The following is a 13624-nucleotide window of genomic DNA, read 5'->3' as shown; positions in this document are numbered from 1 at the left end:
AACAATTCTCCATGTGTTTTCGTTGCTGAATGAGTCCCAATCAGAGACTCAAAGGAGAGTGCAGAGCTGGAGTGCCCTCTGTTCCTTCTTCTGCCTGCTCTCCCCACAGAACCTCTTGCATTCACCACAGAGCCTGCCGAGAGGTTTGGGCAATCGTGGCTCATAATAACAAACATAAAGAGCACTGCTCTTTTTTTCCAGATAGCATTCGGCTTTATCTCTACAAAACACAAGTCTCCATTCAGTGTCTTAAAAAAGGTCTTGCAGTCCTGCAAGCACTTTATATGCTTTTTGTCTAAATATGACCAAGCTACAGGCAGTGCCCTGAGGCACTCATCCAATAAGACCAATTAATTTTCTGTACCCGGGGGGATTTGTATATCTCACTGTGCAGTTCTCACTCACTGAACTAAATTGCCAATATCGAATCAGCAGCTACTTCCATATACTCAGCATCAAGACCTGGAAAGACAATACAGTTTATCTCCACTTCCTCATGGCAAGATAATTTGATAACATCAGCTGTGCTTCTCTGAAAGGTTTGGTCTCGCCTACACTGTGTTTAGAAAGGCTGAGAGAGAATAAATATATGTCACTGAAAGAAAAGGGATTGTGATAAGATTTTTTGGGGTCTAAATGTTAGGAGAAAAATGAGACTTTAACCTATCCTGTGAAAGTTTATATATCTGTAGATCAGTAAACATGTCTTGAGAGCTGGTCTACAGATACAAAATAGCCGGTCAGGTTCCTTGTTACAGCACCTGCTTTCATGTTGATTAACTAGCTGTGCAAGCTGTCTGGTTCGCCTGCATCATTGGAAAATAACTGGCTTAAAGAAAAAGCATGAGGAGAAAGTGAATAGATACTACAAGTAAATCCAGAAAGCAGAGATTTGATCCAGTACCAGAATTGAGTGGAACCCTGGGAAAGTTGTTGTATTGCAGAAACTGTGTTGTTTGAGAGATGTATACAAGTACACAGACAAGTCTGCCTGGCCTGCTACTGAACAGTCAAAAGGGTATCTGCATGGGCTTTGGAGAAAACACTGGTTTACACACACTGCTGTGGTTAGATTGTGGCTGGCCCCAGGCCAGCTTTCTTGGAGCTGGTACATGCTGTACCTGCTTGCCAAAGTATGTCCTCCAAGATAAAACTACAAGTTCACCTCATCCAGGGAAGCAGACTGGCCATAGTAATCACTGAGCACGTTAAAAAACGCAGAGATAGGAGACATCAATGATACCAGTTACCATTTCAAAGTGTACATGTACATGCAAGTTGGGAAGGTGATGAAAAAAATATCAGGTTATGAAGTGCAGAGAACTAAAAATTGGACAGACAGGAAAATGCATAAAAGAAGCCATCACTGAAGGCAGAAAATGAAGTTAGGGGGGAGATAGCACCATGAAGACAGAAAGTCCAACAGGGAAATGCTTTTACCTTGGGATGTAGATGGAGTAACCATTCTTGCTTTACTGAAATTATTGTGAATTCAACTGAATGTAGCTGAGAGGAAAGAAGGCTTCTGATATTTATATTGTAATAGTAGTGACATACAGAAAAAGAGTGAGTGGTAAAATTATCCTTACTGTTATGGACAGTGTTTCAAACTCGTTGTAATTCCTTAGTCACTTAATGTATTCAAAAGCAGATGAGGCTATAGGACTGCAGTACAGAGGGAAATTATACACCTAGCATCAGACATTGATAAGCTGGTTTTTTTTCCCTACAGCACCAGCCCTGCAAATGTTTCTACAAGAAGCTGTCTTGTTTGCTGATCATTGAGGGCATCTTTTAGTTCTCAAGTCCAGACTATGACTACACCTGAAATGTTCATGAAAGATGGAAAAATGAAGAGTTAATCCATAGTGTTTGCTTTCTGTCACAAAATGTACAGTGCTGCTGTTTTAGTGACAGGAGGTTCATCTATCCCTGCTTTGTGTAAGAGTAGCCCTAACATGAGGTCCAGCCCATACACAAGCAACCCAGCTGTGGCCAGAAGGACTGTCCCTAAGGAATACAGTCTATGTGAATTACTAAAACACTGTTGGCATGATCACATGTTCAGCACTTCAATAATTGTTTCCAGGGACCAGGATATATAGGGTATGGTCTCATATTGAAACATCTTGGATGTCTAATAGGTGGCTCCTCCGTTAGTTCAGTTCTGATGTGTCAGTTGCATTAGTAACTGAAAACTAGCATTTCCGTTTTTTGGTCTCTTTTATAAAAGTTCAGAGCTGATGAGGAAACAATTTTTGCTTTTATCTCACATGCAGTGTTTGAAATTTAACCCCAATTCTTCAATCAGGCTTCTTTGAGCTTCAGTTTGCTAAGCAGAGCTGCTTATGTTGACATTCAGCAAACTTCACTTTTCTCTTTTGTGCCAAAAGGCCATAGTTCAAAACAGGCTGTAAAAAAAGGAGAGGAAAAGCCACAAAATTTCTCAGTGACAGCTTCTCTTTCCTTGACACCGTTCATAAAAAGTGCTTCCAGAAAGGCACTGGGCTGCCCAGAATACATAATGCCCACAGTGGGGCGGGGGGGGAGGGAAGGAACTAAAAACACCACTACCAAAAAAAAAAGTACAGCATTTGTTCTGTGCCATCAGAGGAGCTCCATGCAGTGAAATGGGAACTGTGAAGATGAGAGATTCACTTTCCAGGATACAACAACTTCTCTGGAGCCCTGAAATCATGCGTATTCAGCCAAACATGTGTAAACCTGGTTTAACCCAGCTGTGAAAATTCCCCTGAAGTAAACTAATAAAGCACAGCTGGATATGTTTAAGCTCATCCCAGGCATAGTAGAAACGTCCCAGAATGTTCACTCAGCTTTTTTGCGTCATTAGAGGAAATACAGCAGACTTTAAAGGAAACTTGTGTTTTAAGATGCAAAGCAGCATAAAGTTTGCCTCTGCTGAGACACGCTACAAAAGAATTAATTTTCCTTGATATTTGGATTTTATACATCTCATTTTAACTGCTGTGAATGCCTATGATTTACTTTTTTAAAGGACAGCTCAGTCTGCTTATTCCCCATAACACAGAGGCATCTAAAACTATCATTGCTCCCTGGGAAAGCATGAGAGGTGCTGAAATTAGGAAAGTTCAAAATGATTAGCGAGTGCATACCAATTACCAGTGGGAGAGTTTGTCAAGCACTTTCTAGTGAAAGAGCTGGCCATGAGCCTAGCCACTGGGGCAAATAAAACCAGGCTGGCTTCAGGACTGTAGTGGCTTCCATCAACATATATTATAGATCCAGGACGGTGTGTACCTCAAATCTTCTATACCTGCAAGCTTAATAAACTGATTTATGTATAGAGATACTTCTTAGAGGTAATGCAATTTTAAAAGCTCTATTCCAGCCTTTTTTGGGTCTGCCTCCGCTTTGTTTCAGTGGGGGTGGGAGTTGCCTGAGCATGAATTTGCTGGTTCAGATCTTGTATTTTCCATCTATAAGAATCCTTTTCAGAAAAGTGTGGCCATGTTGCAGGTTTTGTGTGGCTGCTGTGGGATGTAAAAACGTTGGGATGTAGGCTTGTAACTGAACTAAAAATAGATCATTGAAATCTGTTCTGAAAATTTTATTTAAAGACTCATGGGTTATTTTGTATGGACATAGTAGAGTTCTTTTCTCACCTCTCTTGTTTGTCTAGCTTGAAAAAAACAAAACATAAAAAAAAAGAACTCCATCTTCACACTGAGAGCGAAGCTACCTTGTTTTCTATAGGGAATCCTGTTGACAGTCATTCATCAAAAGTAGAGAGAAGTGATATAATTTGGGCCACTAAAAAGGAGAGATAAAACCACCCTTAGAGATCAAGAGATGAACCTATCCTGGAGGGATTGCTTCTGAAATAGGTCTGATTAAGGGCCAGAAAATCCAGACTGAGGCCATGATGGCTGATCTGATTGTTCAGAATCTTTTCAAGGCTTTGTTGCATGTTACTTCAGTCATATTGTATATCGATCTTTTCATAGTTCTGAAGTATGTTTTCTCCTCACACCTCCAATGATCACCAGCCCTCTTGTACCTGAAGATTTTTTTTCTTCAACAGACTCATTCATCTCTCCAAGGGCATGCATCCCCTTTTTGTTTGCTGAAAGTCTCAGATTGCTAGCTTGGGAATCTGGCTTTGAGAGATGTTAGGGTGAAATCTGCAGGGAATTGGATTACTCTTCTCAGTCACACAAAACAGTTGCAGACCTTTACAAACAACATTGCAACCTTACTGCAAGAGAAGGTGGGGGGGAAACAACACCAAAACCAAACATTTGCTGTCAGATTTAACTACATATGTTTGAGGTCTGGTTCTTTTCTAGTAGGTGACACCAAGAGTCCAGAAATATAGATTCAGGGTAGAATTGCACCGAGTCAGCAGAACATGTCCATGCGGCCAGAAGGAAGATAAAGGGAAAAGCTTACTTACTGTTTTCAACAAAACAGTTGCAAACATCAGAACATTGGGTTTATAACATGGTTGGTTTGTGTCAAACTGTGAAATTATTTCTTCAAGAAAAAAGTGAGATAAGATCTCAGAAGTGCATGTTAGACTTTGGTCATTCCTGAATTTGCTATTGCTTCAAATCTGAGTGTCCAGTCTAAATTAACTTGAATTGGGTTTTATTCATTTTCCTGGTTAAAAAATGAGGAACAGAGCTTGCTAATTCCTGTAGGGAATTTCCAGGCTGAAATAGTCTTTTAACAGCATGAGACTGCCCATAAACACAGTTCTAACACCTGGAGACATATGCTGAAAACCTATTCAGTGGTATTTTAAAAAGATACTCTGAAGCCCATAAGCATTTCCATTCATAATGATTCTATATCAGTGTTTCTTGCAAGTCTAAGCAGAGGGAGATGTGCATCAGATGCTTGCATTGAAGAAGAAATTTCTACTTGTTCTGTGGAAAGTGATTTTATAGGTGTTGGAGATGAAAGTGGGCTCATTCACATTTAGCTAGAGAAGTGTAGTTTGAGACAGCAATGACTCTCATTCCCTGACTGCTGCCAATGTGTAGTCTAGATATAAGTAATTACCTTATTCCCTGATAGTTATTCCGTCGCTTCCCTGACAAAATACCCGTCTTCATTTCCTACTTCTGTGTTTCAGTTTCATGTGTGCCACACTTGTGGCTTATTACTTTACCATCTGTTGCAGGCAGCTTTGGAAAGCCAGACAATAAGGCTCCCTGCAGAGGTGATCATAGAGCATTCTTGGTGTCCGTGGCACACGTCATGTCATTGTCTGGGATACACCTCTTGCAGCCATAAATCATTTCCGAGACAGAGGCGTCTCTGTTTTAACACTACAGGTAGCGTGCAAACTGAAAGGCATTTTTGGTGACAAGTTAGGTTATCATGCACAAGAACTTGAAGTTGTGGGACTAGGTATTGCTCTCTGCTTCATGAGTTATTCTCGCTGACTTCATCTGGGTGGTGAAAGAAGGCAGTGTCCAGACTCTTGTATCACCTCAGTAGCCTCACATTGATCTGTTCAAACTGGGAAGTTGTTTGCTATTGTTTTCATTCAGCAAGCAGTTATAAGGGTTATAAGCTGGAATTTTAGTTTGTGCTCACTGTGAATCATGCACCAGAACCTAAACTTAGAGAAGTGTAGCAGTGGGGGTCTATGTGATGTTCTACCGTCTGTGTCCCTGATCATAGGTGAGACAAATTTAGGCTTCACAGAATGTTTCTTTTTATACTGTACATGCTAAAAGGACATAGCTCTTTTGATGACCCTCTGGAGTTGAGGTGTTCTTTCTGCAGATGCCTCTTAATTGCTGTTCTCCTGAGACAGACATCCTACTTTAGATTTTTTCCAGGTAGACTTCTGATCATAACTTTTCAACTGTGGCTTTGCAGCAAGTCTTAGCTCACTTTCATTTGCCTCTGAGAAAATAAGTCAAAGACCTTACAGAAGTCGAAGGTTATCATGTTAAATATGTTGCCACTTATCCTGTCAAGAAAGGAAGTTTGTCTGATGTAATCTAATTTATTCTTGACAAATTTGCTTTGGGCCTTTTTTTTTTTTTTTTTTTTTTTTAATATAAGATGACATTATCATCTTTGGGATAGAACTTCATGAAATTGATTTTTTTAATCACTTATTCTCGTGTCATTCCTTTTCTAAACATTACACTGACAGGTCTGCCTTTTGTGAGGTCCTCCCTTTGGCTCATCTCAAAGGCAGGTAAAAATGCTTGCTCTTTTTCAAGGACTCTTGATGCTCATACTTCCTCCAGTGTTCTCCAGGGTACTGCACAGTGTCTAGATATTGCTTTGGCTAGGTCCTTAAAGAGTTGGGAATAAAATCCTTCAGACAACTTGAAAATATCTATATTACCTATTTTTACTTCTTTTCTCTGACTGTTACTTTTCTGATTACAGATCAGTGTGGAGATTTTTACTGAAAGGTGAAGCAGGAAAAGGAGTAAATGATTCATGCTCTGTCTCTTTTGTTATCAGTTCTCTCTTACTGAAGTTATTGTCCTGATATTAATTATTCTTACTTGTTTATGCTCATGCCATGTATTCATTAGAACTGTATTTTTTGGTGATTATTTCATCCTAATTACATTTCTGCCCTTGGAGCTCTTTTCTATTAGAATTAGGAGCAAAAGAGGTCCAGGATATCTTTGTCAGTGTTTTCTTGCCATAATACTTTCAGCACTGTGCATATTTTGCTTTCAATGGTTTTCTTAAGCGGATGTAACATACAGCTCTAACCCTTGAATACTTGAGTTTATTTCTGAAAAGAAAAAGCCCTATCCCTTACCACATACAATAACCTAGTATACAGTAGATCTACATCGTTGTATCACTTCTGGTCTTTTCTCCCTTATTTTCACCCAGAGACATTCAACAAGTCTGCTTCTCACCTATTCCAGAACATCAGAAAAAATACACATGTTAATGGTGTAAAATTTAATGTCTGCTTGCCTTTTCCCCAACTACCTTTAGTGAACAAGCTAGATCGATACTCTGTTTATGTGATTTATCCAAGCACTAGCTCATTTCAGAACTGAAACACTTTGAAGGTTTGGAAACATTTTTCTTGATGTCCTCTTAACTAACCAGACAGATAACCCTGTACCTTACCTACAAGCTCTGCTAGAAGAAGGAATGAATTATGTATGGCAGAATAATACAGTACAATATCAGGTCTTCTCTCTCATTAGATAAGTAAGAAGAGGTGATTTTGCATGTTCCAGACTATGACAGTACAGGACATACTGACTGAGAAAATGAACGGTGCTGTTAGGAGATGCAGACAAAAAGACATGGGATGAAATTACAGAAAGTTAGTGGAGGAGGAAGGATCAGGTTTTTCTATGGGAATCAGAATGGCCATGAAAAGTGGAAGATATCAGGTAACCAGCCTGGCTCCTTTAGTAGCCTGAAATAATCATCATATGTGGGAAGATCCTGAAGTTGTAAACCCATTTGTGATTTGCAAAGTGCAGAGCTCAGAAGGCTTCAGGGAAATAGATGTGTCAGCATGTTTGTGGCATTAGTGACGTGTAATGTCTGATCCTTCAAAGTGCAAATATTTAACCTCATCTACATCTTTGAAGTTTTTTTCAATTTTATTACTATTTTTACTACCAAACCTCTGCCAAGTATAATGCTAATACAGGCAATTCTGCTAACAATATCCCTGTCCAAAGTGTATCTGGTCATTATCCTTGGTGATGCATCCGCAAGTGCTACAGAAAATAGTCGAAACTGTGGATGAACAGTTCAGCCCTCATAAAATGAAATAAGCAATGAGTTTTGACATTGGGAAAGAAGGTACTGCAATGTGCTAGACATAATATTTTAACAGCAAAATAATTTAATTTGGAATGACTGTTATATTGCTAAATGTGAGATTAAAATACTATAGTGATATTTATATCAATCATGTTTTACAGTCTTATTCAACACCATTTTATGCAGACAGCCCAGTTTTCCAGTACATAAAGTCATAGGTAGAATAGAATAGAATAGAATAGAATAGAATAGAATAGAATAGAATAGAATAGAATAGAATAGAATTAACCAGGTTGGCAAAGACCTTTGAGATGTCAGATAATATATAAGACTTATATAAGGAGATACGTGTTTAAAGGTAGGAGTCTGAGTATTTCACATGACTTTCAAAAATATAGGCTCTGCATTTTTCTGATTACTTTCTCCATTCATTTTAATTACTTGAATAATGAAAGACAATGAATAATGCTGGACTGAGCCCTGGGGACCATTTTGTTCTTTAAGAACTGCAGGATAAGTAAAAGGACACACCATGCAATTTGTAAAGTGGCACGAATCCTGTCCTATGTCTGTGCTTTTTCTGGGCCCAGAGTTGGAATCACATTTGCTTATTCATGCCAGTTTGTGAAGGCAGTTACTAATGATGCTAGGGGCTTGAGATGTTGGTTAACAGTGAGTGCAATTATCAACCTATTTCATATTCAATTTCCACCCCCTCTGTGGTCCTGACAGTAGGAAGATGAACATTCCTCATGCTTAATTGTTTGTATACCATAAACATGAATACAGGGACAAATCTCTCCCATCTTATTTAAGTTAAAGTTTTGGGGATTGTTTGAGTAAGTCAAGATACATGGATGTTATCCATGATAAAAAATAAATTATGTCCTTAACCTGACACTGTGTCCAGAGAAGGATCCATTGCCTAGAGCAAAGCCACTAACATTAAATATCCTTTAACTCCAGTATAAAAACCATAATAAACATCAGGAAGGTCTGAGTTCAAGAGGAATTAACTGTTTAGAGGCTTTCATAAATTTCTGCCCCTAAAACACCTGCAGCATGAGCAACATCATTTTAGCTACCCCTTTGTTGAACACACATGCTCACTCAGTCTGAACTGTGTGGTAATTCCATAACCTGACTTGCAATGATTCAATATCCATTAGTAATGTAAAAACTGAGTATTTCATACTGTTTCTTTATGTAGTGATGCAGGTTTGTGCTTAAGGCTGTTATTCATTCACAGAGTAGAACTCAGCCTAAAGTGGAAGGCTGAGTGTGTAGAATAAAGTCACGTTGCCAACAGGAAATGTCAGGCGTGGACACTACATCCCATCACTGAGATAGAGATCAGCACCTCCCTATCCACTTCCCACTATGAGGAAGTTTTAGATAGCAATGAAGTCTGCTTCCCTAAGCTGAACCACGTATCTTCAGCCACACATTATCAGTCATGTACTGGAGTCTTTCATCATTTTTGTTTCCCTCCTTTGGACACATTCTCATATTTTAATACAGTTGGCAGTTAGGCCACCAGTTAGGGAAATGTTGTTGCCCTGGTGGCCTAACTGACCATTAACTAAAACCACCAGCTGCTTTTCTGCCAGGCTGCGCTCCAGCCTCTTGTCACCCAGCCTATATATACAAAAAAGTTGGTAAGGCATGACTTTGTCTTTGTGAATTCATGCTCCTGGCCTTCACTGTAGGTGCTTTAACCCTTAGATGGGTACTGAGCAGGTATTTTCAGTCTTAATACTCAAGGGAACCTATCTTTTAAGAAGTTTGTGCATAGAAGGTGTCCATGAAATTAGGCTTTGTTAAACTGAAACTTTTCTTAGCTTCACACCCAGCAATGCATTTTTGGTGAGACTTAACACTTCCCTGACCAGCCTTCCCACCGATTTAAGACTATTTCTGATCTCCAGTTAATGACTGCAGACAGTTTTACAAGTGTAAAGAAATTTGATCTCAAAATGCTGCAAAGTACAGCATATAAATATCAGCAGGTGAAGGTCCACCGAAGACCAATATCTTCGCGGTGAAATGTAGTTAGTGCTGATGTGCCATAGCCACTAGACTGGTGCTTCTGGTCTGTACACAGCAATTTTGTCTGTGGATATAAATTACAGACCTAGATGCTACTGCTGCTTCTTAAGATGGCAAAGAAAGGAAAAATCTGCCTCTCAAAAAGCCAATGGCCTTTAAAAGGGAATCATTTTATAAACACTTAACTGGAAGATTGTCTCTAATTATGTATTGTTTTCTGAGATTCGCTTTCCTCCCATTACTTTTTACTGTTAAGGCATTTATATTTTATTTTGTTAACTTATCATCCACTTTTGCTATTTATTCTCCCTGTGAAATCAGAATCCTTTGTCACAGCACAATAATTTCCATGACAACCAGCTGTGATGTCACACACAGGGGCTTATGATTTCAAGAACTGTTTTGCTTTTGGATATAAAGTTCCCTTGTCCGCCTAAACACCACAATTAAATGGAGCCAGAAAAATACATGCTATAGGAGCAATACTGCATCTAGCCAGAATACTTGTCAAAGGTTTCTGTGAAATAATGGGAACTTTTCAATACTCTTTTAACACAGTTTGCTGAGGAATATTTTACATTGGGTTCTAATTCTGGGCCATTGATACCTTCCCTGCCAAATACATGAAAAGACTTTTTAGAAGTAGTTGGTTTATGACACAAAATTTTTGTATCTTCACAAAGTCTCGGGAGAGTCTTGGAGGTAGATTTTCTGTCTTACTCTCTATCATGTAATAAGGACAAGGTTTACATTTCCTTAGAGCATGCAGAGTTTTAATGCCCTGGCATGTGGACCCTCTCTTGAGAAAAAGGTGGAAGAGTTGTTCCTTCAGCCCTTTATCAGGCTGTGGCTGCTTCTTCTTAAGCACTGAAAACAAAACCAGAAATGGTGTAAAGAAAACTAGTGGCTCTGTACTTGTGTTTCATTAGTGGTTCTGGCTTGGTGCCCAACTGTGTCATTAAAAAACTGCTTTCTTCAGAAACTCAGGGTATTGATTAATGCTGTGTTAGCGACTTCGGGTGGGAGAACACTTGCTTTGCCAAAGACACCATCTCTGACAGCAGGCTCTTGGAGGGCCAAGCAAGATTTGACAATGATCTCTGACCACGGCAAAGGACTACAAGATGAGGCCCTCAGAGTCAGAGCTTTCATATGAGAAAGCGTAGGCTTTGACAGTGAGGTCAAGCTATTCATGTGTTTAGAACAAGAGAGCACTTTTAAAATGAAAATAGCAAGGACAGTCATCTAGCAGGCTCAATAGATTTCAACACTGTGCTCTGCATTTCACAGTTATTTAAGTGTCCTCCTGAAGCTCAGGCATGTGATGCTTACTTTTAAAACACATGACAAAGATAACAGAATGATGAGTGGAGAAAGAAGCCTTAATGTGAGATGCCCTTCTCTGGTATTTGTAGACCTTCTGTCTCCCCTCATCCTTTCAAAGGTTTTTCAGTGTGAATGGCTTACTATAATAAAAATAAGGTGGTGTTAGATGAGGAGTGATCATATGGAGGGAGGGGAAGAATGAGCAGCATGTCAGAGAAGCAGAAGTAGTGGTTCTGACCCACTGATGTGAGTGTTAGTTGCCCAGGGCCAGGATTTTAAACTACTTGCACTTACCCTGCAAGCAAATTCCTTCTCTCGTCCTGAACTTCATGATCTTCAAATCCAACTGTACTCAAAGCCCAAGGCCGCATGAACACGAGGTAGCTGGCAGGTACAGTATATCTCCAAATTTGGGCAAGCTGCTCAAAAATCACCTTGCAAAATACAGACAAACCAAACAGGTCATGCCCTTGAACAAAGCAGTTAATGATAAGTAGCTTTTCCCTGTCCTTAGTTTGTTTTAACTGTTGTGTGCTGTTTATTGCAGGAGTGATTCGCGAGAGTTACCTGAAGGGTCACAATCAGCTGGTGCCGGTCACCCTGTTGGCCATTGCTGTCATTCTGGCTTTTGTTATGGGGGCTGTCTTTTCTGGCATCATAGTGTACTGCATCTGCGATCATCGCCGCAGAGATGTGGCTGTTGTGCAGAGGAAGGAGAAGGAGCTGACCCACTCCCGACGTGGCTCCATGAGCAGTGTGACTAAACTCAGTGGCCTCTTTGGGGACACTCAGTCCAAGGAGCCAAAGCCTGAAGCTATCCTCACGCCTCTGATGCACAATGGCAAGCTGGCTACCCCAGGCAGCACTGCCAAGATGCTAATCAAAGCTGACCAGCACCATCTGGACCTTGCTGCCCTGCCAACTCCTGAGTCTACCCCAACCCTGCAACAGAAGAGAAAGCCAAGCCGTGGCAGCAGGGAATGGGAGAGAAACCAGAACCTCATCAATGCCTGCACAAAAGATATCCCCCCGATGGCATCGCCCGTGATCCCAACTGACCTGCCACTCAGGGCTTCTCCTAGCCACATTCCCAGTGTTGTGGTCCTGCCCATAGCCCAGCAAGGCTACCAGCATGAATATGTTGACCAGCCAAAAATGAGTGATGGGGCTCAGATGTCAGTGGAGGACCAGAACGCCACTCTTGAGTATAAAACTATCAAGGATCATCTCAGTGGCAAAAGCCCCAGCCATGGGGTTAACCTGGTGGAAAATCTTGACAGCATGCCACCAAAAGTACCCCAGCGGGAGGCTTCCCTTGGGCCCCCAAATGCCTCACTGTCGCAGAGCGGCCTGAGCAAGCGGCTGGAGATGCACTCTTCTGCCTACAATGTGGACTACAAGAGAAGCTACCCCACAAACTCGCTGACAAGAAGCCACCAGACATCAACCCTCAAAAGAAACAACACTAACTCCTCTAACTCCTCCCACCTCTCCCGCAATCAGAGTTTTGGCCGGGGTGACAATCCGCCACCAGCCCCGCAGCGAGTGGACTCCATACAAGTCCACGCTGTTCAGGCACAGGCTGTGACTGTATCTCGGCAGCCAAGTCTCACCGCCTACAACTCACTGACGAGGTCAGGGTTGAAACGCACACCCTCCCTAAAGCCAGATGTACCTCCCAAACCTTCCTTTGCTCCACTCTCCACGTCCATGAAGCCCAATGATGCGTGTACATAATCAGAGTGAGGTGGGGGGGGAGGATGGCGATTAAGCAGAGGTTGCCCTTGAAAACCAGTGTTCTGCAACTGTTAACACTCACTCCTCTGAGAAGATGGTTGTTGCAAGCTGAAGATGTGTTGGATTTCTGCTCTCTGGGAAAAGTGGAATATTTTTTTAAACCCGAGCCATATGACACATGGTTGAAGGTTTGCAATTGCAGGACTCACCCCCACAACCCGCCAGTTCTTTGCTCAAAAGACTAACCCTCCATCATAAAACATTGAGCCAAAAGCACACAGGTGAAAGATGACTGTGACATTTCACCCACCACCCCCAGCTACACGGCGCATTCCTGAACTGGGAAAGAATGCTCTGAAAAGCAAAATGAATACTTACAAAACTGAACAAATAAAAAAAAAAAACCACAACAACAACAAAAATTTTAAAATTAAAAAAAAAAAAAAGAAAAGGAAGAAGGAAAAAAAAAAAAAGAATCCATTGATAAAGCTAACTCTGACTTAACAATGGCAGAAGTTTACTATGTGCAGGTACTGTGAAATGATGCCCACCAGTGTTACAGCCATTTGGTTACAGCAGTTAAATGCCGTGTTGGGCAAACTATGTCATAGATTTCTGCTACCCTTCTCTTTTAATGAATAACACATGACTGTTAATGCAAGTAACTCCTCTTATTTATTGTTCAACTTTTGTTTTTTCCTAAGGAAATGACTTCTGCATATCATCCTGTGAGCAGCTCTTCAGAGAA

At 40.7% G+C, this 13624-nt stretch overlaps 1 protein-coding gene across 1 annotated transcript in view; it reads left to right on the top strand.

The window, feature by feature from the left end:
* The window catches only part of SEMA6A (semaphorin 6A), a 115443-nt gene extending 102173 nt beyond the window's left edge, over positions 1 to 13270 (top strand). Inside the window, exon 20 of the mRNA XM_054178247.1 lies at positions 11687 to 13270. Within this exon, the coding sequence (XP_054034222.1) occupies positions 11687 to 12876 (1190 nt within the window). The 3' untranslated portion in view covers positions 12877 to 13270. The remainder of the gene's footprint in view (positions 1 to 11686) is intronic.
* Positions 13271 to 13624: the final 354 nt, after the last annotated feature.

The sequence above is a fragment of the Dryobates pubescens genome, chromosome Z, assembly GCF_014839835.1.
Source record: "Dryobates pubescens isolate bDryPub1 chromosome Z, bDryPub1.pri, whole genome shotgun sequence".
Taxonomy (NCBI): Eukaryota; Metazoa; Chordata; class Aves; order Piciformes; family Picidae; genus Dryobates; species Dryobates pubescens.
Note: the sequence above shows the minus strand (reverse complement) of the source record. Positions and strands in the feature narration are given on the sequence as shown.